Raw genomic sequence first — 26,643 nt, forward strand, 5'->3', positions numbered from 1 at the left:
ACCGTGCATGTTGGTACATCCTCTGTGAGAGTTGTAATAATTAATTAAAAGTTAGCGTCGAAAAGTGCTTACCATTTTCCTGCAGAAGAGAAACACTGGAATTTCTCTAAATCTGTCGTTAGGATCTCGTTCAAATTTATATAGAAAATCATAATTAATGTTTGCATTCGTTTGATGTTGGTACATTCTCTGTGAGAGTTGTAATAATTTATTAAAAGTTAGCGTCGAAAAGTGCTTACCATTTTCCTGCAGAAGAGAAACACTTGAATTTCTCAAAATCTGTCATTAGGATCTTGATCAAATTAATATAGAAAATCCCTATTAATGTTTCCTTTCGTTTGATATACCGTGCATGTTGGTACATCCTCTGTGAGAGTTGTAATAATTAATTAAAAGTTAGCGTCGAAAAGTGCTTACCATTTTCCTGCAGAAGAGAAACACTGGAATTTCTCTAAATCTGTCGTTAGGATCTCGTTCAAATTTATATAGAAAATCATAATTAATGTTTGCATTCGTTTGATGTACCGTGCATGTTGGTACATCCTCTGTGAGAGTTTTAATAATTAATTAAAAGTTAGCGTCGAAAAGTGCTTACCATTTTCCTGCAGAAGAGAAACACTTGAATTTCTCAAAATCTGTCGTTAGGATCTTATTCAAATTAATACAGAAAATCCTTATTAATGTTCCCTTTCGTTTGATATACCGTGCATGTTGGTACATCCTCTGTGAGAGTTGTAATAATTAATTAGCAGTTAGTGTCGAAAATACCGCGCCGCCATGCGGTCCTCATACCGGTTTGGGGAAAGTGCTTACCATATTTTCTGGAGAATTTCTTTGAGAATTTCTCAAAATCTGTCGTTAGGATCTTATTCAAATTAATACAGAAAATCCTAATTAATGTTCCCTTTCGTTTGATATACCGTGCATGTTGGTACATCCTCTGTGAGAGTTGTAATAATTAATTAAAAGTTAGCGTCGAAAAGTGCTTACCATTTTCCTGCAGAAGAGAAACACTGGAATTTCTCTAAATCTGTCGTTAGGATCTTGATCAAATTAATATAGAAAATCCCAATTAATGTTTCCTTTCGTTTGATATACCGTGCATGTTGGTACATCCTCTGTGAGAGTTGTAATAATTAATTAAAAGTTAGCGTCGAAAAGTGCTTACCATTTTCCTGCAGAAGAGAAACACTGGAATTTCTCTAAATCTGTCGTTAGGATCTCGTTCAAATTTATATAGAAAATCATAATTAATGTTTGCATTCGTTTGATGTACCGTGCATGTTGGTACATCCTCTGTGAGAGTTTTAATAATTAATTAAAAGTTAGCGTCGAAAACATGGTTGGCGCATTCAATTGGTGAGAAACATGGGTTGTGTGACGTCTCACGTTTGGCGATCGGTGATTTACTTTGCTTACATAAAAGTAAATAAATGAAAAATTGACGTTTTCTCCTGAACGACTGAACAGAATTTGATAAAACACCTACCAAATTGCTTAGAATGACAATGTCGTTTATTGGGCATTCATAATTAACACAATTGTTCAAATTGTCAATGGAAATATTTTTTGGCGGGGATTAATCGATTTATTAAAAGTTAGTTCGGTTCTGGCGCGCTGAACTACTGGCTCACGACGGGTTCCAGTTCCGAAGTTCGCGCCTTCCTAATAGGGTCTTCCCACACAGCGTTAAAGCGCATTTAGCATCCGTTGAACAAATGCTCCATAAGGTTTTGCCGTTCCGAATTTTCCCAAATGGCCCGGCGTTAGTTCAGCATTAGAATCTAACCACGGTTTGTTTGCCGATAGTTAGGCGATAGTTCTTCGGTGCAACTCTGATTCTTCTTCTTAATTTGACCATTCACCACGAAAATGTAAACAAACTTGGCGAGGAACAAATGAAAAATGGAAGGCGCCAAAGCAACAGGTTGTATATCAACAGGTTGTTTACATTTTAATATTAATAATTGTTTTTAATTTTGCAGATGATACTAGAACCGCCGGTGGGAAGCTGAGGTGGACCCTGCAAATGGAGTGCCTGCTCATCGATGTATGGCAGGAGAACATGGAGCAGTTGCGAGGATCTCGCAAGAACTCCCATATATACATGGAGATGGCCCAGACCTTGATGGAGGCTGGGAATGATGTGTCATGGAAGGACATCAAAACGAAGGTGGATAACATGACGAAGAAGTACAAGTAAGTATGAGTACCAGAACACATTACATTAATTGTGTTATTCCTCGAAATTATTCTTATTTGCAGGCAGGAAAAACACAAAATGGGGCCAAGTGGTGGAGCTCCATCTGCGTGGCAGCATTTTGAGGCGCTGCACTCGTTCCTCGGATCGTTCCGTGTCCACAATATGGAGCAGGATACGGTGGACAACGAGAGTATGTTCCCTCCCAGATATTTTTTTGTACATTCAATAATTAAAATGTTTTTATTGCAGATACGACGGAGTATTTTACAGAGGAATATCTGGAGGACGTGGAGGAGACAAGTATGAGCGGAAGTCGACGTTCCGGCAGTTTGCCTCCAGCAAAAAGAGCGAAAGTAGACCAGAAAAGCGAGCTGGTCGAGATTGCTCGAGAGAGGCTGGAGGAGCAGAAAACGCAGACGGAAATTCTGCAAAGAATGGCGGACAGCCAGGAGAAGTTCCAGTCGGAACTTCTCCGATTTCTGAGGGAGTCCAAGCAGTAAAAAACATTAAATAGAATAATTAATAAAAAATCCAAATAAATATTAATAAAACCATAATTTATTTACACATTTTTGTTACCATTAAGGCAATATTGAGCAATTGCTGCTCTAACTTTTTCAGCAGGTTGGCTAAAATCTGCAGACATATTCGTTCGGTTGGGTTGTTCTGGAAGGTCACTGACAGCCAGTTGCCAATTATCATTAATAACGCTGTTGTGCTCATTTAAAATGTTATGCAAAATACAACAGGTTAGAACAATTGCATTATTGTTTTTGTAGTGGCTGTCAAGTCCCTTTCCAACAAATCGAAATCTGGCCTTTAAATGCCCAAAAGCATTTTCAACAACTCGTCTAGCTTTGGACAAATTGTAATTAAATGTGCGCTCTTCTATGCTCGCGGTCGTCGAAAATGGGTATGGTTTCATCAGCGTTTGGGAAAATCGGAAAGCCGAGTCTCCAATAAGCAGCAGCGGAACTTGTACGCCACAAATTTCCTTTGATTTTTCCCAAATTAATGTAGACGACCCCAATTTCCTTGCAAGGCTAGACTTTTGAAAAATAGTCGAGTCGTTGCAACGCCCTGCAGAGCCGATGTTTACATAGGTGAATCTGTACCTATAGTTAATATACAATTAGCAGATTATGAAACATCTAAAGAGCAGGTAACTTGCCTGTAATCCACAAGAGCGAATAGTACGATTGAGTACCAACCTTTATAGTTGTGATGATCGACTGCATCTGCTGCCGATGGTTTTATTTCGATATGACAACCATCTAGAATATAGATATATATATTTTATATATGTACGTGAACTGATTAATGAATTGATTTATTACCAATTGCTCCTAGACATTGGCGAAATCCAATTTGTTCAAACCCCCTGACACACTCCTCAACTTTTTCGAGAGTTAAATAGTCAGGGGACATGAATTCACCGGCAAACTCGGCAATGACAGCCCGGCAAAATTCATGGAGGATTTTGCACACACTGTTTTGTGCCACACCGAATAGCCTTCCAATGGAACGGTACTACGACGATGATCCCAAGGTGTACAAGGCGATAGCAATCCTCTTCTCCAAAGGAATTGCAGTTCGCCAGTTGGTATCCTTCTTTCGGAGAACTTCTAGGCGATCCACCAAAAAGGAAAAGGTACGCTTCTCCATCCGAAAGCTCTCTTTAAAGAACTCATCGCTGTTTTCCGGTATATCCTTCTCCCAAAATGTTCCGAATCGCTTCTATTTAATATACAAATCATATTTAATCTGTATTTAATTAAATTTTGGTAGCACCTACCACCATCCACACGCTTCGTGGCATTTGCTCTTTGGTAGAGTAAAGGACTTCAAGGAGAGCTTCCAAGTCGTCGTCGTCATTTACATTTAGCGACATGAAAACCTGTCGCAATCTAAGATTTTGCTGCTGTACAACAGCCAAAATAGTTGCTAACTTCTCCATATTAATTTTTGCTACAGCCAATTCGACAGCCTTTGTTTACGTTTTCATGAGTCACAGCTGATCGATCAGCTGTTCGGATGCTAAATGCGCTTTAATGCTGTGTGGGAACACGAGTTTCACATTTGTGAAAAATCCCAAACGTTCCTCACAAATGCGCTGTGTGGGAAGACAGTATAACAGCCATTTTGAATGGAAAACTGTAAAGCGATTTTCTCAAAATCTGTCGTTTTGTTTTTAATAAAATTTTCACCAAATATTCTATTTTCGCTCCCCAATATGCCCATAAGCCAGTTATAGTGGTACATCCTCTGAGAGCTAAGCTTGGCGACCTTAAACTTTTGCTGCCGGTTTTTGTTTGGAGGGGAACCATAGGTTTGGCCACTGTTGAGCGATTTGCTCAAAAACTGTCGTTAGGATTTTAATGAAACTTTCTGGGATTATACTTGAATATGTGCCCCAAAACCTGGCTTACCGGGTGCGAAATCTTAAAAAAGGTGGGGACTTGATTTTTCCAATAGAAAATTTAGGTACCAGCGTTGCTCAAAACTGCCTGTCTGGTTATGCAGCCCGCACCTGATGACCCAGCGGCTAAACAACAACAATAAATTTGCTCTGCGTAGCAAAGCTTTACCTCTCCTCCTGCCTTCTGCATAACATAAACTTTATCACTCTCTCGCTCTATTTGCATAGCTGCCCTTGGCCGTCCGCTAACTGCAGCAGAAATTCTTTTGTCAGTTCGTCTTCGTTTGTCTTCACCTACGCCTGAAAACGATCAGCTTAAATATTTGCCTATAACCTGTTTCGGACCATTTCGGGTCATAAATATCCGCAGCGGCAATTCGGCTGGCCTGCGCTGATAATTGATAGAAAACTTCGTGGCTTAATAAATATTGCATTTAATTTATAACGTTTTAAAACAAGTGCGTATTTTTTGGGTCAAAAGGAAATTGGACAATTCGACAGCTATTGAAAAAGCTCAATAGCTCAACATTTGGTGACCCCGACGTGATCTTGGCTAGTAAAAACATTAAACATTTCGGTTTAATAATTGTGCCAAGCGCGTAAACAATTTCGTTTAGTGCATTGCTTGTGGCTGTACTTTGCCGCGCCGCGCTAGGCAAACGTACATACATACATACACATATATGCACCGGTACTTTTGCGTGTACTCTTTGCTCTCGTTCTCCTGCTTGCTGTTCATTTGCCGTCGGTAACAGCTATTCGAATTCGCTTCCCGCTTATTTTGTGCAGTAACTCTGACAAAATACTTTCGCTTGTGTGCGGGCATCATTGCGGTACAAAGAAAAATCTGCAGTGCATGTCAAACTGTTGGCTGCAGTTTATATTGTGAGCTAATAAAATAAAATGTCGACCCCAGAAACTCCTCAGTTTTCGCCGCCCAATCGAGTTACGCTCTTTAAGCGTAGGGCAAACGCGATAGCTGCCCATGCTCAAAAAATTGCTTCTGGCCTTACTGCCGATAGGGTTAAGGCCGTTCCTGAGGAGGAGCTCACCCTGAAACTTGAGCTTATAAATAAAACCGAAGCCTCTTTCTCATTGGCTCATGATTCGTTGGAGGAACTCGATTATGAGGAAATTGGCAGCAAAGCGCGGGACGACTTCGAGGATTTGGTGTTCTCCATGAGATCGGTGGTGCTGCAAGAGCTGGGAAAGCGCAAATTCCAAGGAGTTCCGTGTTCAACCATGCATCCAGAGGTGGCCATGGAGGCCGCTGCGCCTGCTCCAAGAAGATCGTGCCTTCCTGAGCTTAAGTTGCCAACCTTCAGCGGCGGCTACACTGAGTATGCCGATTTTATTTCAATGTTCCTGACAATTATTGATAGGAATAGTGATCTGGCTCCAATTGAGAAGCTGCAGCACCTGAAATCATGCCTGAAAGGTCCAGCTTTAGATGCCGTTCGTTCGCTGGAGATCACTGACTCTAACTATGGAGTAGCGCTGGAATTACTTGACAATCGCTTCAATAATAAACGCCTTATTTTTCAGGCTCACATAACAGATATTTTTGGTTTGTCAAAGGTGGAAAGTGCATCAGCTGTGAAGCTGCGTGAGCTCTCCGATAAGCTCAATGCCAATCTTCGAGCGCTTCAGAGTTTGGGAACCTTGGAGGAGATCGCTGGTTGCATTCTTGTTCATACGCTGCTGCAAAAAGTTGACCCGACTACCCAGGCTAAATGGGAAGAGTCTGCCTCTCTGGACAAAATACCCACCTGCGCAGAATTTACTAAATTTCTGGAGAAGCGATGCCAGAAACTGGAGAATGTGGAGCATGCTGCTTTATCCAATGGTGGCAATTCGCAAGCTTCAAGGCCCAGGAGGTTCAGTAGTCATGGGAGAAGTTCGTTTGTCGCCACTAGCATCACAGCCTCGACCAGATTGTGCGTTATGTGCCAGGGTGCAAATCATGGCATTTATAATTGCGCTCAATTCTCCAGCCTTTCTCCTCAAGCTCGTCTGCGTGAAGCTAAACGGCTAGCCTTATGCCTAAACTGCCTCAAATCTGGACATCAATTGAGGAATTGTAGTTCGGGCTCCTGTCGAGCATGTGGATCAAAGCATCATAGCCTTCTACACTTTCCCGCACCGCCTGTAACAGCGCCCCCACAACCTGCTCCACCTAACGTGCCATCGTCGTCAAATGCTGTTCCAAATGTATCGTCAAACTTCTCGCTCGCTTCGTCGTCATCGCAATCCGCTGCTTTAGTCGCTCAGAATCTTGATACGGATTGTGTTTTGCTTGCCACTGCAGTCATCAGTGTGCAAAATCGCTCTGGTTCGTGGGTTCCTTGCCGCGCCTTGCTCGACTCGGGATCTCAGTTGCATATCATTACTTCTCGCCTCGCACACTCGCTTCAGTTGCCGAAAGTCAAATCCACGGCCACTGTATCTGGACTTGGAGACTCTAAATTTTGCTCGGATGGTTTTTCGGTAAATATTACTCTAAAGTCTCAAGCTTCAGATTTCGTCTCCAGTATCTCGGCTTTGGTTGCGCCTGCCATCACGGACGACCAGCCTAGCTTCACCGTCAGCCCAGAGGACTGGAACATACCTTCCAACATTCGCCTGGCCGATCCACAGTTCTTCAGATCACAAAGAATTGACTTATTAATTGGAGCAAGTCTATTCTTTGAGCTGCTATGCGTTGGCCAAATTAAGTTGTCTGATGGGCTCCCGTTGTTGCAAAAAACTCGATTGGGATGGGTTGTCACTGGCGGAGGATCAGCGCCACGCCAGTCAGCGGCCTTGGCGGTCCAAGCTACTGCAGGGACGTTAGTCGGAGATGACGCTCGTCTGGAGAGCGTTGTGCGGAAGTTTTGGGAAGTTGAAAATGTTGGAGAGTCTGGATCTCAACGTACCAAAGAGGAACTCGATTGTGAAGCTCATTTCAACGCCAACTTTACTCGGCTGCCGTCAGGAGAATACTCGGTTCGCCTGCCAACCAAGCATAGTGTTGAAATCCTGGGAGATTCATATCAACAAGCTTATCGTCGTTTCGTTAACCTGGAGAACAAACTGGATCGTCATCCTCATCTCAAAGCTCAGTACTCGGCATTTATTCGTGAGTACCTCGATCTGAATCATATGTCTCTTGTGGATTTAGACTCACGGAATTTATGCAAGTTTTATTTGCCGCATCACTGCGTCATTAAAGAGGATAGCACAACTACGAAGCTGCGTGTTGTCTTTGATGGGTCTGCCAAATCATCGTCTGGATACTCATTGAATGAGTTGCTCATGGCAGGGCCCACCTTGCAGCCGAGATTGTTCAACACATTGTTGCAGTTTCGCACATTTCCTGTCGCCCTAACCGGCGATATTTGCAAAATGTATAGATGCGTTCGGATTGCTGAGCCGGATAGTTACTTGCAGTGCATTTTGTGGCGTGATTCACGGCAAGAGGAAATTCGTGTTTATAGGCTGGACACTGTCACCTATGGAACTAAACCTGCCTCGTTTCTGTCAGTTCGAGCCATGCATCAGTTGGCAGAAGATGAGAAGGCATCGTTTCCCCTTGGCGCCAAAATACTTTTGCGAGACTTCTACGTGGATGATCTCATCACAGGAGGCAACTCGACACAAGACGTCTTGGAGATCATGCGGCAGACCACTGGACTTCTCGAAAGGGGCAATTTCAAGTTGAGAAAATGGTGCTCAAACGATCCTGTGTTGCTGCAGCAAATCCCAGAGGCCGAAAGGGATTCATTCTTGAAGTTCGACGATGGCAGCGACATTACAAAAACGCTTGGACTTGCTTGGGATTCGTCGTCGGACGTTTTGCTGTTCTCCACATCGCCAATGAAAATTATTGCCAAACCAACCAAGCGCTCAGTCTTGTCTACGATCGCTTGCTTTTATGATCCTCTAGGTCTTATTTGTCCTGTAATTACTAAAGCCAAAATATTTTTACAGAAGATCTGGAGAGAGAGACTCGACTGGGACGAAAGCTTGCCTGCAGCGCTTAATTCATCGTGGCTAAGTTTGTCGGCCAATATTTGTGAGACGCAAAAGCTCCAGTTTCCTCGACTAGCACTGAACCCAAACAACGTGATCGAAGTCCACGGATTCAGTGATGCCAGTATTGACGCATACGGAGGCTGCATTTACGTCGTGTCCATGGAGGATGACCGAAGGATTGCCCATCTCCTCTACGCTAAATCTCGTGTGGCGCCACTGAAGACTCTCACGGTCCCTAAGCTGGAGTTGTCTGCTGCCGTGCTGCTGGCTCAACTCATTCAAGAAGTACAACAAATGGGGCTATTCTCGTGCTCCTACTACTGCTGGTCGGATTCTGCAGTTGTTTTGTCCTGGATTAGAGATGAGTCGTCACGTTTTCAAATATTTACTGCTAACCGAATCTCTTTAATTCAGTCTATTACAATTGGAATGGAATGGCGCTACGTCCCTACGAGCTGCAATCCAGCAGATATCCTGTCAAGAGGTGCTCTTCCCAGTGAACTGGTAGCTTCTAACCTATGGGCTCATGGACCTGACTATCTTCAAAAGGAAAAATCTCAATGGCCAGAGTCCTGCCTTGCAGTGAAGACTCTTCCTGACCTTAAAAAGATTGCTTTGGTTGGCATCTCGGCAGCTGCTGATGTATCCTTGTACTGCAAATTCTTCAACTCGTGGGAAAAATTAAAGCATGTCTTCGGCTACATCTACAAGTTTCGCCATCGTATCAGGCAACCAGGTCTCACTTCGGAACATGTTCGCTGTGGCACCCAAATGCTCATTCGCTCCATTCAGAGGGTTCATCTTAATGACGAGTATCATTGCCTGCTTCGAGGACGGCCAATAAAGGCCTCCAGCTCCATCGCATCGCTCTCGCCCATTATCGACGAACTTGGGCTTTTACGTGTTGGCGGTCGACTGAAAAACTCTGCTCTGGACTATGAGGCACGCCATCCACTGATATTACCTCGTCAGCATCCTGTAACCCGCGCAATAATCCTGCATTTTCATCGGCGCAACCTACACTCTGGACCTCGCTCCCTGCTCGCTTCAATCCGGCAGCAGTTTTGGCCAATTGGTGGCCGCAAGACGGTTGCGAGTGCTGTGAGCAAATGCATAATTTGTTTTCGGGCCAAGCCACATGTTGCTGGCCACATTATGGCGGATCTTCCGGAGGACCGCGTCAGCGCATCTTACGCCTTCCAGGTGACTGGACTGGATTTTTGTGGCCCTTTCTATCACAAGTCGGAAGTTCGGAATAAGGCACCCATCAAGTGCTACGTCTGCATTTTTATCTGCTTTTCCACAAAGGCTGTTCACCTCGAGCTGGTCCAGGATCTCTCCACTTCAGCGTTTCTTAGCGCATTGAGGCGCTTTATATTGATTCGTGGCAAGCCTGCCCGCATATGGTCGGACAACGCGACTAATTTTGTAGGCGCTAAGAACGAGTTGGCTGATCTAAAGCGATTGTTCCTGAATGCCAGCCACCAAACCGCAATAGATGAATTCTGCTTGACTGACAGTATCGAATGGCGATTTATTCCTCCTCGCTCACCCCACTTTGGAGGTCTATGGGAGGCGGCTGTGAAGACTGCGAAGTACCACTTCTACCGATCTGTTGGACCTGCGATACTGCCCGCTGATGACCTGCGCACTCTCGTTTGCCACATCGCGGCAATCATTAATTCTCGTCCTTTAGTCTCACTTTCAGAACACCCTGGCGATCTTGATGTGTTGACACCGGCGCACTTCTTGGGTACTGCTCCTCTGTCCTTGTTTCCTGAGCCTGACTACACTAATTTGAACCTCAATCGGTTGGATCGCTGGCAGAAAATTTCGTTTTACCAGCAACTGTTCTGGTCCCGCTGGAAACAGGAGTACCTGACGCTCCTTCAGCAGCGCTCCAAGTGGCGCACACAGAAGACGGATGTTCAACTCGGTGATGTCGTTCTGGTTAAGGACGAAAACCTGCCCTCCCTCAAGTGGCCACTAGCTCGAGTGGTCAACCTCGTCGCTGGATCCGACAATGTGGCTCGAGTCGCTGTGCTGAAGACCGCCACTGGCCTCATCAATCGCGCAGTTGCTAAGCTGTGTGTGCTGCCGAAGCAGGATGAAGTTGAAAGCCCTTGTCTTCCAACGGGGGGAGAATGTCTGGTTATGCAGCCCGCACCTGATGACCCAGCGGCTAAACAACAACAATAAATTTGCTCTGCGTAGCAAAGCTTTACCTCTCCTCCTGCCTTCTGCATAACATAAACTTTATCACTCTCTCGCTCTATTTGCATAGCTGCCCTTGGCCGTCCGCTAACTGCAGCAGAAATTCTTTTGTCAGTTCGTCTTCGTTTGTCTTCACCTACGCCTGAAAACGATCAGCTTAAATATTTGCCTATAACCAGTTTCGGACCATTTCGGGTCATAAATATCCGCAGCGGCAATTCGGCTGGCCTGCGCTGATAATTGATAGAAAACTTCGTGGCTTAATAAATATTGCATTTAATTTATAACGTTTTAAAACAAGTGCGTATTTTTTGGGTCAAAAGGAAATTGGACAATTCGACAGCTATTGAAAAAGCTCAATAGCTCAACACTGCCCAAACCCAAAATAAATCAATAGTAAATTTAATTCTTAACATGTAGGTACTTTATTGAGTTCGAATTAGTGCCTTAATAACGAAATAATTAAAAAATAAAAAAACCTCCTCCGTGTTACATTTCCCACCGTTCCATTTCGACGCTAAAGCCTAGTACTCTGACGAGAAAAAACCGCTGTATAAATTTAGACAGCGGCCAAACTCCATATAAAAAAAACGGTGTCGAAAAAAAAAGAAGAAGAACTTTTAGACACGTCGTTTTTTTCGGTACTTTGACGACGAAAATGAAGCCTGCGAAAATTGAATGGCGTTGCCAGATCAAGATAGTAAACAGCTGATATCGCGCTGTCTAAATAATTCATTTGATTTATTTAGACACCCCTAATGGAGGGAAAGTTGAAGGAAAAATGTGGCATTGATAGGGGCTGTCAAGGGGAAGCCCATAATATGGAATTTAACCCACAAAATACATTTTAATGCAATATTTATTAATATTTTTAATATTTTTTTTGAATATTTGTTTACAAACAGCTGTCCAGTGTGACCAAAAAAAATCCTTAAACGCCATAAAAAGTACATTTTCATGGCATTTCAGGATTTTCCTTAATTTTTTTTGGTCACACTACCTCGGTAGCAAAATAAACAGCGATTCCGCTGTCTAATTTAGACAACGGGTTTTTCTCGTCAGAGTACTAGGCTTAACTCACCGACGCTAATTTGACGGACATAATTTGAAGGACATTTGAAAAATGTATTAGCCAGCTCATTGACAGTATGGTCTCACAATGAGAATTTTATTTTTATATCATTTCGCTGGTTTTTAAACTGAAAAAATATTAGAAAATTAGGAAAAATAATATGTTTTGCGATGGCAAGGTTCTTGCTCTGCAAAATTAATTAAAGATTTTTTTTTTGTTTTAATTAAAACAAGAAAGGAAGCTAACTTCGGCACGCCGAAGTTTGTATACCCTTGCAGATATTATTTCACTACATTTTACCTATACTTATTATGTTTACAGTTAGACAGTTACAGTTTTACATTCCCAGTTTTACATTTTCTGTAGATCTATGTACATTGTTTCTATGGCAGCTATATGATATAGTTGTCCGATTTTTATGAAATTTATACCAAAAATTTTAGAATAATAAAATAAGCTTATATCTCAGAGTAGATGAAAATACGCTGCAAAACAACGAAGTTATAATTTTTTTCCTATTAATTTCCCGATCGTTCCTATGGCAGCTATAAGATATAGTCGTCCGATTTTCATGAAATTTTTATCGAAATTCTGAAATAATCAGGCCTGCTCCGGTAATCGAAAACGGCAAGATTTTTTCGTTTTCATTTTTGAAAACGAGAAATTGGTGCTCCGGTAATCGAAAACGAAAGATTTTTTCGATTTGAAAAACGGGCACCTTTTTCTGGCCGGAATGAAAAGTAAATGGCTTTTTTTATATGAAATCAGATCCTATTTACAAAAGGAAAAAAATAGTTTACTCAGTGGTCTATTGATGTTTATTCCACACTACCACAAGATCATTCTGGCACGTAGTTATTTTTAAAAAAATTTATTTCTGACCCCACCTCATATTTGACAACAAAATTTTTGCCGTGTTCAACCAGTTTTCTCGTTTTGGCGATAGGTCGATAGGTTCACCGCAAAAAGTTATCGCCAAGGTTGCCATATTGTTGGTGGAACGAAACATCCAGTTTAAAATACTTATAAAATATAAATGAATACATTAATAACTTTAAAGGACCGCCAAAATGGTTGTTTATAAATAATGCTATTTAATTGTACTACTTAAATAGTCCAAATTAACCAAATAATTATTTGAGACCACCGGAATTAAAACTGTGAAAAGTGTGGCAGCATCTTAGGTGCCTGGATTTGCTTAATTCTACCATTTTTTGCCTTTTTCTGGCTTAGAAAAAGGGCAATTGTAAATATAATAGGCAGTACTTTACGTTGTTTGCTTATTACCAACAATACAAGTTAGTTGCTTGAGCAGTGAGAAACGATGAGAAAACGAAACATCCGATAGGAGAAATTTGCCGAAAACCGGAGCAGCTAAAAACGAAAACGGTTCGTTTTCGCCCAAAACGAAATCGAAAAAATTTTACGATTACCGGAGCAGGCCTGAATATAAAATAGCCATATCTAAAAAATGCAAAAATGTTGAAAAACAGCCAAGTTATAATTTTTTTTCTAAAAATTTATCGAACATTTGTATGGCAGCTATATGATATAGTCGTCCGATCCGGCCCGTTCCGACATATATAGCAGTAAGAGTATATAGAAGTCTATATGCAAAGTTTCATTCAGATAGCTTTAAAACTGAGGGACTAGTTTGCGTAGAAACGGACAGACGGACAGACGGACATGGCTAGATCGACTCGGCTGTTGATGCTGATCAAGAATATATATACTTTATAGGGTCGGTAACGTCTCCTTCACTGCGTTGCAAACTTCTGACTGAAATTATAATACCCTGCAAGGGTATAAAAATTGGAAGCATCATAGGTTAAAAACACAAATTTAAAGGATTCTGCATTTATTTATGCAAGAATACTTCGACGAGGAATTCAGAAATTCATAGTAATACGCCGCGTATGGCGGCCGTTTTTTTGTTTAAGCCTAGTACTCTGACGAGAAAAATCCGCCTTATAAATTTAGACAGCGGCCAAACTCCATATAAAAAAATTTTAGCCACGTCGTTTTTTCCGGTACTCTGACGACGAAAATGAAGCCTGGGAAATGAAATGAATGGCGTTGCCAGATCAAGATAGTAAACAGCTGATATCGCGCTGTCTAAATAATTCATTTGATTTATTTAGACACCCCTAATGGAGGGAAAGTTGAAGGAAAAAGGTGGCATTGATAGGGGCTGTCAAGGGGAAGCCCATAATATGGAATTTAACCCACAAACGACATTTTAATGCCATAATTATTAATATTTTTTTTTAATATTTGTTTACAAACAGCTGTCCAGTGTGACCAAAGAAAATCCTTAAACGCCATAAAAAGTACATTTTCATGGCATTTCAAGATTTTCCTTAATTTTTTTTGGTCACACTAGCTCGGTAGCGAAATAAACAGCGATTCCGCTGTCTAATTGGGACAGCGGGTTTTTCTCGTCAGAGTACTTGGCTTTACCTTTTACGGTCGGTGTGACCGTAGTCGTGTTACCAAAATAATCCAAGCAAAATCCAAGCCAAATTACACATATAGTGGTCTCTTTCAAGGTTCTAATGAAGTAGCTAATTAATGAAAACTGCATTAGTGTATCATATGGGCATAACTAAAATAACGCAATAATAGTGTGTTCATGACGTCAGTGTTTGTTAAAGTGCGTGACACCAAAGACAATACAATTAACAAGATGCCTTACGCCCATACATTTGTTTTGCAATATGGGGCTTCATTTTTGATGGCCACGACAATCGCGTTCTTAAATTACATATTACATACTAATTACATATGTATGTATGTATTTACAATTATCTAATTCAATTGACTAATAAATTAACAATATATTATTATGATTCATACATTATAAAAAATTCATTTATAAATCAATAAGTATATAAAATTAAAGAGATGTTTAAATAAAAAATAAATTTATTAGCGAAATTGGCCTTCTGAGGCCCGTTTGCACACAAACATCCGGCGGCGTCGCTGAATGCGTACAAGAGAACGGCTGGCTCTAGAGCGCTCTCTTCGCTGTCTTTTGAACAAAATCTAAGAGAGCCTGGAGCCAGCACAAAAAAATCGTGTGCAAAAAAATCGTATGGCGTTACTTATCTTATAACTCTATTGTCTTTGGTGACACCTTCCGACTGTTCTGAAATCTACAATTTTTTTTATTTCCTCTGCCGCTTCCTCCGAAACTGAACTGTCACATGCCATTTTCTGACGGATGACTTTCAGATAAAGAGCGCGGTTTTATCAACAAGCAAGTTACAAACCGACTTTGATCAGACCAGTGAAAACATCGCCAGCTTTTTTTTGACTGTTTTGACTAAGTGGGGTGTGGCCAGTAAGGTATCTGCCATTGTGACAGATAACGCAGAATCCATGATCAAGGCCTGCACTATTCTGGAAAAACAGCACATGCCTTGTTATGCGCACACTCTCAATCTCATCATGCAGGACACCCATCAATTAAGCAAGATAAAGCCGATTATCGCAAAATGTAAGCGCATTGTTGGATATTTTGGAGCAGCTCGATAGCGTATGCTAAGCTAAAATCAGACCAGGAAAATGATACCGCTTATAGCCTTACCCAAGAAGTTCCTACCAGGTGGAACTGCTGTTATAAAATGGTGAGCAGAATTCTTAAGATAAAAGACGCCATTTTCCGTGTCCTATTTGGTACAAAAAAGGCTCCTCCACCTTTAACAGCAGAAGTTTCTGTTTTGTACGACCTTGAGCAATTATTTGAGCCGTTTGATGACGCTACCAACAGGATTTCAGGAAGCAGTTATGCGACAATATCGCTAATTATACCGGTATGGGCTGATCTCCACCATCGTCTTAGCAACATGATTCAATCGTTCAAGACTTTGGATGGTGTCGAGACGAGCAATTATAAATTGCAACAAATAAATATGCGCTTGTTTCCGTATTAACAAAGGCCTGTTTCCAAAATCGCAACATTAGTAGATCCCCGATTCAAGAAGGAGGGCTTTCGCACTGCCGTCTCTGCTGACTCAGCAGTTGAACATTTTCAAAACGAGATATCCAGCCACCCAACGACTTTAAATTTAAACTCTGATTCAGAAAACGATCCGCCAACACAAGAAACCAAGGAAAAAAAATCCGTTTTTCACTTTCATGGAAAAAAAACAAAATGGAAAACAATAAAGACACCGAAATCTGATGCTTTTATAGTCTGAGGCAATATTTGGAGAGACTCCACGTAACGCCGGACATAAACCCCTTAGACGGAAGGTTTGTAAAATTTTTTAATGTGGCTAGTCGAATTTTGGAATTTATTTACATTTTTATAATTTGAAAATATTTTCTTTTGTTTTTTGTGATCTCATTTAATTTAATTTAATTTTTCTGGCCATAACCAGTAAATAATGGATTTTGATTTTTTATTTTTATATTATGAACATATTTTGTTTCTTATTTTATGAACATTTTTTTTAAATAACTTTATTTGAAATAAGTTACTTTATTTAAAATAAAGGGTTGAAATCATTTTATTTAAAATAAATAATTTTATTTAAAAGTTTAAGTAAGTTTGGTTTTCTTTGAATTTATTTAATGTAAAAAATAAAAAAGTTTTGTTTTTGATTTAATCGATTTTATTTTCTAAAAAATCGAAAAAAATCGATTTTTTTCCAGCTCTAATGGATATGCCTTAATTAGGCAATTAGCTGTTTCCAACGCGTAATTTTCAAATTCTGTTCGACCTCCGCATGAGATTCGTCTAAATAAAGACCATCAGGGTATCTCATTTTTTTTGGAACTTAGCACTCTTTGATAACTGGAAAAGAATTCAAAGGTTATTTTACTATTTCCGAAGTTCCTTATAAATATATATTGGTGTTTCGTCATAGAGGCGAAATAACTTCCATGGATTCCAGGAAATTTTGATTTTGACAGCGGACTCATCTATTTTGCTCACCAGACCTATACGTCGTCGCTTTCTTCTTGTTGAAGCCTCCTCAAAATAGAGTTTAGGACGGCCCCGATTAGCACTTTCCTCTATTTGATTTGATTTGTAATGAGTGTGTTTTAACAAAATGGACTCCTCTTAATTAGGCCATCCAGATTGATGTTTAATTATCGAAAATTTTTTGTGTTTGTAATTTTTCCAAAAAACTCTGGAACAATTTCTGCAGCTTTTCGGCATTGGGTCCTTTTTCTGTGCACCACATATTGAAAATTTATAGACGTGGAAAAACACACTTTTGCGATGCACCTACCAAAATCAAATACAGTATGTCAACTAAGTGTTATGACAAAGAAAAATTTTTTGGTTTTTTATGTTTGCATGCAAAAAAAGGAATTAATCAGCGTTTTTTAATATTTTAAAAATTATATTTTGATTATGTGGGCAAGTAAATATTAACTAATGAGAAAAAATAGCAACATTTCATTTAGTAACTGTCTTAAAAAAAAAATAAAAACAAACTTAAACTAAACTTATCTAATTTTTTAATATTTAAATACTTTAATATTTAGAATGGCCCCCTTTGGCAGCCAGAACGTCCTGCAATCGCGTTTTCATCGAATTTACCAGTTTCTGCATGTCCAAAGTCTCCGGAATCTTCTCCCATTCCTCTAGTATGACTTTTTTTTAGGTCATTCTTATTTTTTGGGCTTCGTTTTGCCACTTTCTTCTTTTAAATTGCCAAAACATTTTCTATTGGGTTTAAGTCTGGACTTTGGGCAGGTGTGTCCAGCACTTTTTGGCAATTGTTTAACAGCCACAGTCTTACAAAATTCGCCTTGTGCTTAAGGTCGTTATCTTGGTAAAATTTGAATTTCGGCTTGTTTTCTTCAATAAATCCAAATTTTGCAGCACTGCTCTGCAGATTGTCTTTCAAAATGTCCAGATACTGCTTGCAATCCATTTTTGTTTCGATGAAAGCCAATTTCCCCACTCCTTTGCTTGAAATACAGCCCCACGCCATTATAGAAAGTGTTCCAAACTTAACAGTCGGAATAATGATTTGGGGCTGTAAAGCTGTTAATGGTTTTCGCCAGACTCGGGAAGGGCCGTCATATACATAGTACAACATCATTTTGGTTATGTCGCAAAAGATTACATTACTCCAGAAGTCCACTGGCTTCTCCTGGTGATTCTGGGCAAACAAAAGTCGCTTTTCGATGTTTACCTTCGAGAGCAATCGTTTTTTACTATATGACACTCTAATGCATTAGCTACTTCATTGGCGCGAAAATCAATAGATCTACATAAAAATACCAGATACTCGATAACAAAATACGGGTTTAATGAAGAAAATTGTAATTGAAAAGTGTATTAGCCAGTTCATTAGAGCGCGAAACTCAAAGTGGTCTCACAATGAGAATTTTATTTCTATATCATTTCGCTGGTTTTTTGAACTGAAAAAATATTAGAAAATTAGGAAAAATAATATGCTTTCGGTGACAAGGTTCTTGCGCTGTAATATTAATTAAATTTTTTTTTTTTGTAATAATTAACAAAATTGTAGGCATTTTAGGTTAAAAACATAAATTTAAAGGTTTCCGCATTCATATATGTGTGAATATGTACTTCGACTTGGTCGCGAAACAGGCATAAAACTCAACGTGTTGAGATTGAGGCATATCTATAAATAGAGTCGAAAAGTTGGAACCTTTTCCTAAGTGGAATAATGTATTTATTCGTCTGTCAATTGATCCACATGTAAGGCCCGTGAAGCCCTCAAAGCGACGCATTCCAGTCGCCATTGAAGACAAGGTAAAAGAAGAGCTAGAATCGGGTTTATCTCGATATAATAGAGCCAGTACACGGACCAAGTGAATGGATTTCTTCAATAGTTATCGCATTCAAAAGGTGATGGGAATATATGGCTGTGCATTGATATGCGTCAAGCGAATAAAGCAAATCAACGGGAAAATTGTCCATTACCATAATTTGAGTCGTTTTTAACAAAGCTTAAGGACGCTAAGTACTTTTCTTGACTGGATTTGAAGAGTGCGTATCAAAACTAGGAATTGCATCCAAATAGCTGAGAAATTCCTACATTTATAACACCACAAGGACTGTATAGATAAAAGCGTCTACTCTGCGGTGTTAACTCAGCCGCTGGGATATTTCACAAACTGCTGAAGGAACGATAAGCGAAATGCCCGAATGCATTAAATTATATAAATGATGTAATTGTCTTCGGGAGTTCATTGGAGGAACACGATAAAATGCTGGATATGGCAAAGTTATGTTCAAGGAAAACAATATATTTCTAAACCAAGATAAATGCGCATGGAAAACACAGCCACTTTAGTTCCTCGGGAATATAGTATCTGACACAGGTATTTCTGCTGATCCAGAGAAAGTAGAAGTAATTATGGCATTCAGGCCACCAAAGAACAAATAGGAACTCTCTTTCTTAGGCCTGGTGACGTACGTGGGAGGGTTCTTGTCAGATTTGGCAGATACAACAGAGTTGTTGAGAAAGTTACTTAAAGCGGATGAGAAATTTCTGTGGAACCAACACGAATAGCAGGCATTCGACAAAATAAAAATTGGAGTTTCACGAGTTTCGGAGTTGGCATATGGGCATTTCCATAGTGACGCACGCGACATTTGTACGCATTCAAAGCAGAAAAAAGGATGGTACAATATATTGTGTCGCGCACAGATATTAAATAGATATAATGTAGAGCAATAAAAACCAGAGAAACGTGAAGTATAGCAATAAGAGACTAGAAATAAGGAGTATATGTAAGAGAATCAAAATGAAGTCAACATAAAGTAAACAACACAAAACCAGAAAAACCATGAATAATACAATTAAAAGAGATTAGAAAATAAGGAGAGAAATGAACTAAATAAAAGTTGGAAAACGAAGGAACCCGATTTAAATTCAAACAGAAAGGGCGCGCGGTCCATAATCATGCGTAAAGGGCCACACTGGCTGAGGATATGGCCACACTCTAATGGCAAATTTCTCCGGGAGCGTCGGTCACACTTGGCCGGGAGCTCCAGCCCTTGGTTTAGCGATGCTGAACCAATTAATTTGCGTTTGCTCCGCTTCTCTCCACTCAACTGCAATGCTTAGAATAACTTTGACAACCTGCAAACACAAATGCGTTTCAGCGAAAGAACGGCGCAACATAAACAGAACTAACTGTAATCGAAGTTTTGTTTTCAACTTTTACTTTGGCCTTTTGCTCAAAATATCAGAAACAAAGGCGATGCTTTTTTTTTTTATTATGAATTTTCGTTTATGCTTTCGTGTGCATACATGTTTCTTTTAGGTGGTTCAGCGTTCGATAACCCTAGGGTCACCAAAGTAAGTACCCATGTAGAATCCATCTAGTAGCTGGTTCGCAGCTCGTTTACCGTAGGGTCAGTATAGTAAGTACCCATATAGTAACCGACGAAGTAACCAACTACGCAAGGCCAATCACCACCTCCAGTACTGCAGGGATACTTTAAGGGATCGGTATCCCAGCCCGAATGCGGCAAGCCCAGAAAAAGTTGCAATTCTTTTTCGACCTTGTTTTCATGTATTTGGTTTTGTTGACTGAGCGATTATGCGCTTCAGAAAAGCTTTCGTTAACTGCTTGAGGACTCCCCTCTCCAAGATTAAATGACATCTGAAAAATAAGCACACAAGTTAATGAGTATATTATTTGGTATTGGCAATGTTTGTTTTAGTATTCTTTTAGATAAACGGGTCAATTATTTGCAAATATTTTACTAGGTAACTGTGTTTAAAATAACATGTGTTTCCATAACAATGTCGTGTGTTGCCTCCTCAACGGCGTTGAGGCACAAAGGTGAATTTAAGTACATTTTCTTAAACCGAGGGTCCAACAAACATGATTTTACTAATGTTTCGTTGTCAAGTAGTGGATTTAAGGGGGGTCTTCTCATTCAAAACCGTTTTTTGGACCCTTTTTAAAAAAATTCTTATTTGAAAACGCAAAGAATAACTGAAAACTTTTTTTATTTATTGTATTCAAAAATGTTCAAAGTAACTAAAAAAGTTGTTCTTGCCTCGATACGAGGGTTGTTCAAAGAGTAATGAGACTTCAAACTTGGTGGTCGAAAAAAAAAGGTGTCGTCCTGGCGGCCACGATTCAGGGTCTCCAGAGCGTTATAATCAGAATAGATGTCATTTCATTTTTTTAAAAAAATTTTTTAAACAAAATGGCGGACATTAAAAAAAAAAATTTTGATTTCGGGCTTTTTTTTGTAGTTTAGTGTAAAAAAAAAATATAACAATTTTTTTTTTTTAAATCTGTACCGTCACCCGAGAATGGTGACAATTCTGCGTCGATTCCACTTTGTTTCATGAAAATTGGTTGAGTTGAACTGGAGATATCATGGCCGCCAGTTCGAAAAACGTGGTTTCGAGATAAACGCGTTTGAAGTTTGAAAAAAGCTCATTTTGCGAAGAATTTGCTTCACAAAAAAGGGTGTATCTTCTAAAGTATTTCGAATTTCTAAAAATCCTTTTGGGGACATATACACAACATCCCAAGCTATAAATAAATACAAAAAAAAAATCGAAAAAAAAAGTTGCCCAATGAGAAGACCCCCTTAAGCGATATTCCGAAAGTTTAATTAGTAATTCCTTTGTAGTTTGTCCTTCCGCCGAGATAACTGTTGAGGTGTGCAGTTTTTCCATTAGTAATTAAGGAATCACCAAGCTGACTGTTACATAACTTTCGCCACTAATTTTTTCAGTAACATCTTTAAATGGTTTTAAAGTTTTACAGAAGTCACGACATATGTATGTATGTTCAATTCAGTGGTGGTAAGCATTTCAGGAGTCTTAGCCGTACTTGATCGATCGATGAGAACCATTGCCACCTTCTGAGCAAGGTCTACAAATGACCTTAACATATCCACACACGAGTTCCATGGGGTGCTCACACTTTGTATCACGGTTTTTATACGCCCTTCCGGATATTTCCGTAATTTATCCATTGCTGCGGGACTGTGTTTGAAATACGTCACGATACGCTTTACTTTATCAAGTGTATTTGAATACGATGCCATAGTTTGTACTGCCTCGTCTACTATTAAATGTATGGTATGGGCCATAGAGCTGGGAAAAAATCGATTCTCAGAGAATCGATTTTTTTCGATTTTTTTGAAAATAAAATCGATTAAATCGAAAACAAACCTTTTTTATTTTTTACTTGAAATAAATTCAGAAAAAACCAAAACTTTAATTTATTTACATAATCATTCTTAAACAATAAAGCCAAAATGTATTCATAATAAATCAAATAAATTTTTCTGGCCATAACCAGTGATTAATTGATTTTGATTTTTTTTTTAAGAAAATATTTTGTTTCTTATTTTATGAATCTTTATTTTAAATAAAATTATTTATTAAAAAAAAATTATTCAAAGCCTTTATTTTAAATAAAGTAACCTAGTTTAAATAAAAATATTTTAAATAAAGGTTCATAAAATAAGAAACAAAATATTTTCATATTATAAAAACAAAAAATCAAAATCAATTATTTACTGGTTATTTCCAGAAAAATTAAATTAAATTAAATGAGATCAATTCAATGAGATCACAAAAAACAAAAGAAAATATTTTCAAATTATAAAAATGAAAATATATATAAAAATTCTAGACTAGCCACTGGTTTTTGTTGGCAAAAACGAGCTTATTTAAAGTTTTGGGTTTTAAAGCGAAACGTCTATCGGTTATAATACATCCAGCCTTACTAAATACTCGCTCTGCTTCTGTTGAGCTAGCTGAAACGCACAGATAGCGCAAAGCATGGAACTTGTCGATTAATCGATTCTTTCTAAACCGAATCGATGCATCGACCAAAAAGAAAGAATCGATTTAATCGATGTTGACATCGATTTTTTCCCAGCTCTAATGGGCCAGGCACGGAACATGATTTCAATTTCCCAAAAGCAATTTCGAAGCCTTCATATTATCAGTGGTTAATGTTGTCCACTTCATTTTCTCTATTCCAAACTCTTTGCACGCATTTACTAACAGACTGCAAATATACTCGCTGGTATGTGACTATATAAAGAAAGGGAATTTTTTTGTTAATTGGATATAATATATACATAAGTGTTGCGCAACCATTTATTAAAAAATTAAAGTTGGCATGATAGATGCATACACACATGTTATGAGGCATTTTAGTCGAGAGTTGGACATCTTTAGGTCGATTTTCGAAAATGTTGTCCGGCTTACGCCTTCTCCAATTACCTCATTTTTGTACGTTTCATAAGCTTCTGCTACGGTTAGCAGAATATAACGCTATTTGGCCATCAACAATAATTGTGTCCTTCTTGGCTCCCGACTGAACACTTACATCCACACGCAAGTAAATATCTGAAATAGATTTTTGTTTTGTTTCCCAATCCAAGTTAGCTTTCGTATCAGTCTTCTTGTTTACATTTTCTGGCTTGACATACTTATTAAACAATGCTTTAATAATTTCAATTTTTTATTTAAATTGGACGGCAAAGCTTTTTCTGCCTTTTTTATGGCCTTTCTCAATGTTTGTTTACAACTATACTCTTTATGTTCTTCTTTTTCTTTTTTATTTTCTTTTATTTTTTTCTCAATAATCTTTCAGCCTTTGTCGCTCTTTTCTTGCATTTGTTTAAGAGCCGTTATATTTTTCTTGTTCGCCAATGCCGAGCGACGTTTTTTCATTCTTTCAGCTGCATTTTCACGCAATTCTTTTAATTTTTATGGGTCGTTTTTAATTTTGTTGATATACCGGGTACGTTTGTCATCTGTCACGTTTGTCACCTGTCTTAACCATCTAAGAATATTTATAAAAATAAGTACAAATAAATAATAAAAAAATACTCACGGTCGCGAACGTACGCTACTTTGAAAATCAAAAACAAATCATTGGTTAGTTGTAATTAGGAAGTTTTTATATATTTCAATTAGTACTACCGAAATGACTTTAGACAAGAGGTTTTATCTACCTGCTTGCACTTATCGCAAAGCAATGACAAAAACATGATGTTTTGGGTCGCGAACGTACGATTTGAACATAGATAAGAAGTAAACTTAAATTGACAGTTAATTGAACAATATTTCGCTCTCTTTTGAATTTTTCTATTCTTATTAGATTGTTATAAAGAGATTTGGTAGAAAAAGTCCCAACACATCATACGTTTTCCCTGCGAAATAAATTAAAATAAATTATCACTTTTCAGGCTAATTTGGACATTTCTTTATGACAATACACCAAAAGAAACCAGGATTACGAAGATTTTTTTTCGGCCGTGGTTTACCTTTTTGCGGATATGCATATATGCATAAGCGCACTTTTTACTTACTTTGTTTAAGCACTTAATATACGCGTCTTGGTGTTTGTTTTTCAAATGCGACAGCAGGTTAGTGCTATTGCCACTAGTTTTGACGTTTTTGTCGCAAATGCATTTGGCCGTCCCATTTTCTCATGGCGAAAAATAACTTTTAGTGGCGCTCATCTTTTACATGTTTTCTTTCCTTTGTCCCGATAAAAAGTGTGACCGCTTAAAATATCAAAAAATATCGATGATAAATGATAATTAATAATAATTAATATCGATATATTGCTTAGAGCCTCACCAAGCTTCTCAATATTTGAAAGACCTTAGGGCCTCCCCACGCTTATTTTTAATAAGAATGCATAACATGATGTATAACAGCTTTTATTAAATTATATATATTTATTTTGATAATCAAAATTTATTAACTTAATAGTAATTCAATAAAGTGCAAGTACATCCATTTTTTAAATGTATAAACAAAAACTAAATTACATTAATCTAGAATAGGATTATAAATGTCAAAAACTTTTATCCTAGTACTATATGCTGTTCTAGCTGCTTCTACCTTTTGGCCATCACAACAAAATGAGTGAAACTGTGAAATACCTGGAATGCTTCTCACATTCTTCCATTTATCGTGCAACTTGTAAAGATTAATTAAAGTTTCGATTGGAGCAGTTTTCAGCACAATTAAAGAACTCCAGTGCATCGGGTATGACGAGGTTTTTTGATTTCGTTAACTGCCACACTTTTCTTTTTATGACGGCTTCAACTCCATCCACGGCTCCCTTTCCATGAGAACTGGCAAAGAAAATCCTTCTAAGTTATGGATTAACTCTGCTGCGGTAGACGATGTTTTGCAAAGCATTACATGGATTGTTGCCAATTCCCCTAATTTTCCATTTGGGGTAAATATGCCACAGATATATAACCATACAATTATTTGTCATGCAATTTTCATTTAGAATTTTGCAGAAAATAGATTTAAGAAAAGTTTCAATAATTCGTGGGAATGATGGTATAACTTTTGTGCAGCTTTCCAAAAGAATCCCAAAATTTGCATGATGCATGCAAACACACATTTTGTGCGGCATTTTATTAGTGAGGTGCACATGACGAGGTCGCATTTAAAAAAAAACTTGATTTGCACACTTTTTCATTTGGAAACTCTTTTTTAAATAGGCTATATGTTTCTGTTACGGTGAATAACATAAAGCGTTTAGCTTTTACTTCATGTTTCTTTTAGTATACTTGGTTTTGGTCGCAATCTCTTGCATTTATTTGCTTGGCCAAGCATTGAATTATTTACATCCGTTTTAAAACCACAATAGCACATAAAGATTGCCCTATTTACGGGGCAATCATGTGATGATCGAGAACCACGCAAACGAATTTTGCAGTCTGGGCATTGCAATGCAGTGCACTGCACGTACGGTTAATACATACATACATATGTGATAGAAAAATTAAGATAATGCAAGCGAATTAATGTGAACCTATTCAGTCAAGCGGCAGTGTAGTATCGTTGGAAACTGTCTTGGCAAAATTTTCCTTAATCTGATGCTGAGCCTGGTGATCCTTGAATTCAGTTGAACCGATTTATGATTTATTCAAACCTGCTCCGGTAATCGAAAACGAAAGATTTTTTCGATTTGAAAAACGGGCAACTTTTTTTGGCCGGAATGAAAAGTAAATGCCTTGTGTTTTATATGAAATCAGATCTTAAAAAAAATAGTTTACTCAGTGGTCTATTGATGTTTATTCCACAACACCATAAGATCATTCTGGCAGGTAGTTATTTTATAAAAAATGTATTTCTGACACCACCTCAGATTTGACAACAAAATGTTTGCCGTGGTCAACAAGTTGTCTCATTTTGGCGATAGGTCGATAAGTTCACCGCAAAAAGTTATCGCCAAGGTTGCCATATTGTTGGTGGAACGAAACAGCCAGTTAAAAATACTTATAGAATATAAATGAATACATTAATAACTTTAAAGGACCGCCAAAATGGTTCTTTATAATTAATGCTATTTAATGTGATTACTTAAATGGTCCAAATTAACCAAATAATTATTTGAGACCACCGGGATTAAAACTGTGAAAAGTGTGGCAGCATCTTAGGTGCCTAGATTTGCTGAACTCTTCCATTTTTTGCCTTTTTCTGGCTTAGAAAAAGGGCAATTGTAAATATAAAAGGCAGTACTTTACGTTGTTTGCTTATTACCAAAAACAGAAGTTAGCTGCTTGAGCAATAAGAAACGATGAGAAAACGAAACATTCCGATAGCAGAACTTTGCCGAAAACCGGAGCAGCTAAGAACGAAAACGGTTCGATTTCACCCAAAACGAAAAAATTTTACGATTACCGCAGCAGGCCTGAATATTACAAATACCCAAGACAAAATACCAAAATATCATGTTATGCAGTCTTATTAAAAA

The 26,643-nt window shown here is 38.6% G+C and overlaps 2 protein-coding genes across 2 annotated transcripts; both read left to right on the forward strand.

The window, feature by feature from the left end:
* Positions 1-1,905: 1,905 nt before the first annotated feature.
* On the forward strand, positions 1,906-2,703 carry LOC121502912 (myb/SANT-like DNA-binding domain-containing protein 1). The gene is made up of 4 exons (XM_041777037.1): positions 1,906-1,930; positions 1,986-2,199; positions 2,266-2,393; positions 2,453-2,703. The coding sequence occupies exons 1-4, from the start codon at positions 1,906-1,908 to the stop codon at positions 2,701-2,703; spliced, it is 618 nt and encodes a 205-aa protein (XP_041632971.1).
* A 2,822-nt stretch (positions 2,704-5,525) lies between these two features.
* LOC121502911 (uncharacterized) lies at positions 5,526-10,835 on the forward strand. The gene is made up of 2 exons (XM_070284374.1): positions 5,526-6,113; positions 6,168-10,835. The coding sequence occupies exons 1-2, from the start codon at positions 5,526-5,528 to the stop codon at positions 10,833-10,835; spliced, it is 5,256 nt and encodes a 1,751-aa protein (XP_070140475.1).
* The last annotated feature ends 15,808 nt before the right edge of the window (positions 10,836-26,643 follow it).

This window comes from Drosophila kikkawai, chromosome 2R (assembly GCF_030179895.1).
Source record: "Drosophila kikkawai strain 14028-0561.14 chromosome 2R, DkikHiC1v2, whole genome shotgun sequence".
NCBI classification, from domain to species: Eukaryota; Metazoa; Arthropoda; class Insecta; order Diptera; family Drosophilidae; genus Drosophila; species Drosophila kikkawai.

What these genes read in the sequence shown, in the direction of transcription:
- LOC121502912 (XM_041777037.1), top strand. Translation starts at nt 1,906, where the DNA reads ATGGAAGGCGCCAAAGCAACAGGTT. An exon ending in AGGCGCCAAAGCAACAGGTT is followed by an intron (nt 1,931 to 1,985) that starts GTATATCAACAG and finishes TTAATTTTGCAG; the next exon opens with ATGATACTAGAACCGCCGGT. An exon ending in AACATGACGAAGAAGTACAA is followed by an intron (nt 2,200 to 2,265) that starts GTAAGTATGAGT and finishes TCTTATTTGCAG; the next exon opens with GCAGGAAAAACACAAAATGG.
- LOC121502911 (XM_070284374.1), top strand. Translation starts at nt 5,526, where the DNA reads ATGTCGACCCCAGAAACTCCTCAGTTTTCGCCGCCCAATCGAGTTACG. An exon ending in TCACTGACTCTAACTATGGA is followed by an intron (nt 6,114 to 6,167) that starts GTAGCGCTGGAA and finishes CTTATTTTTCAG; the next exon opens with GCTCACATAACAGATATTTT.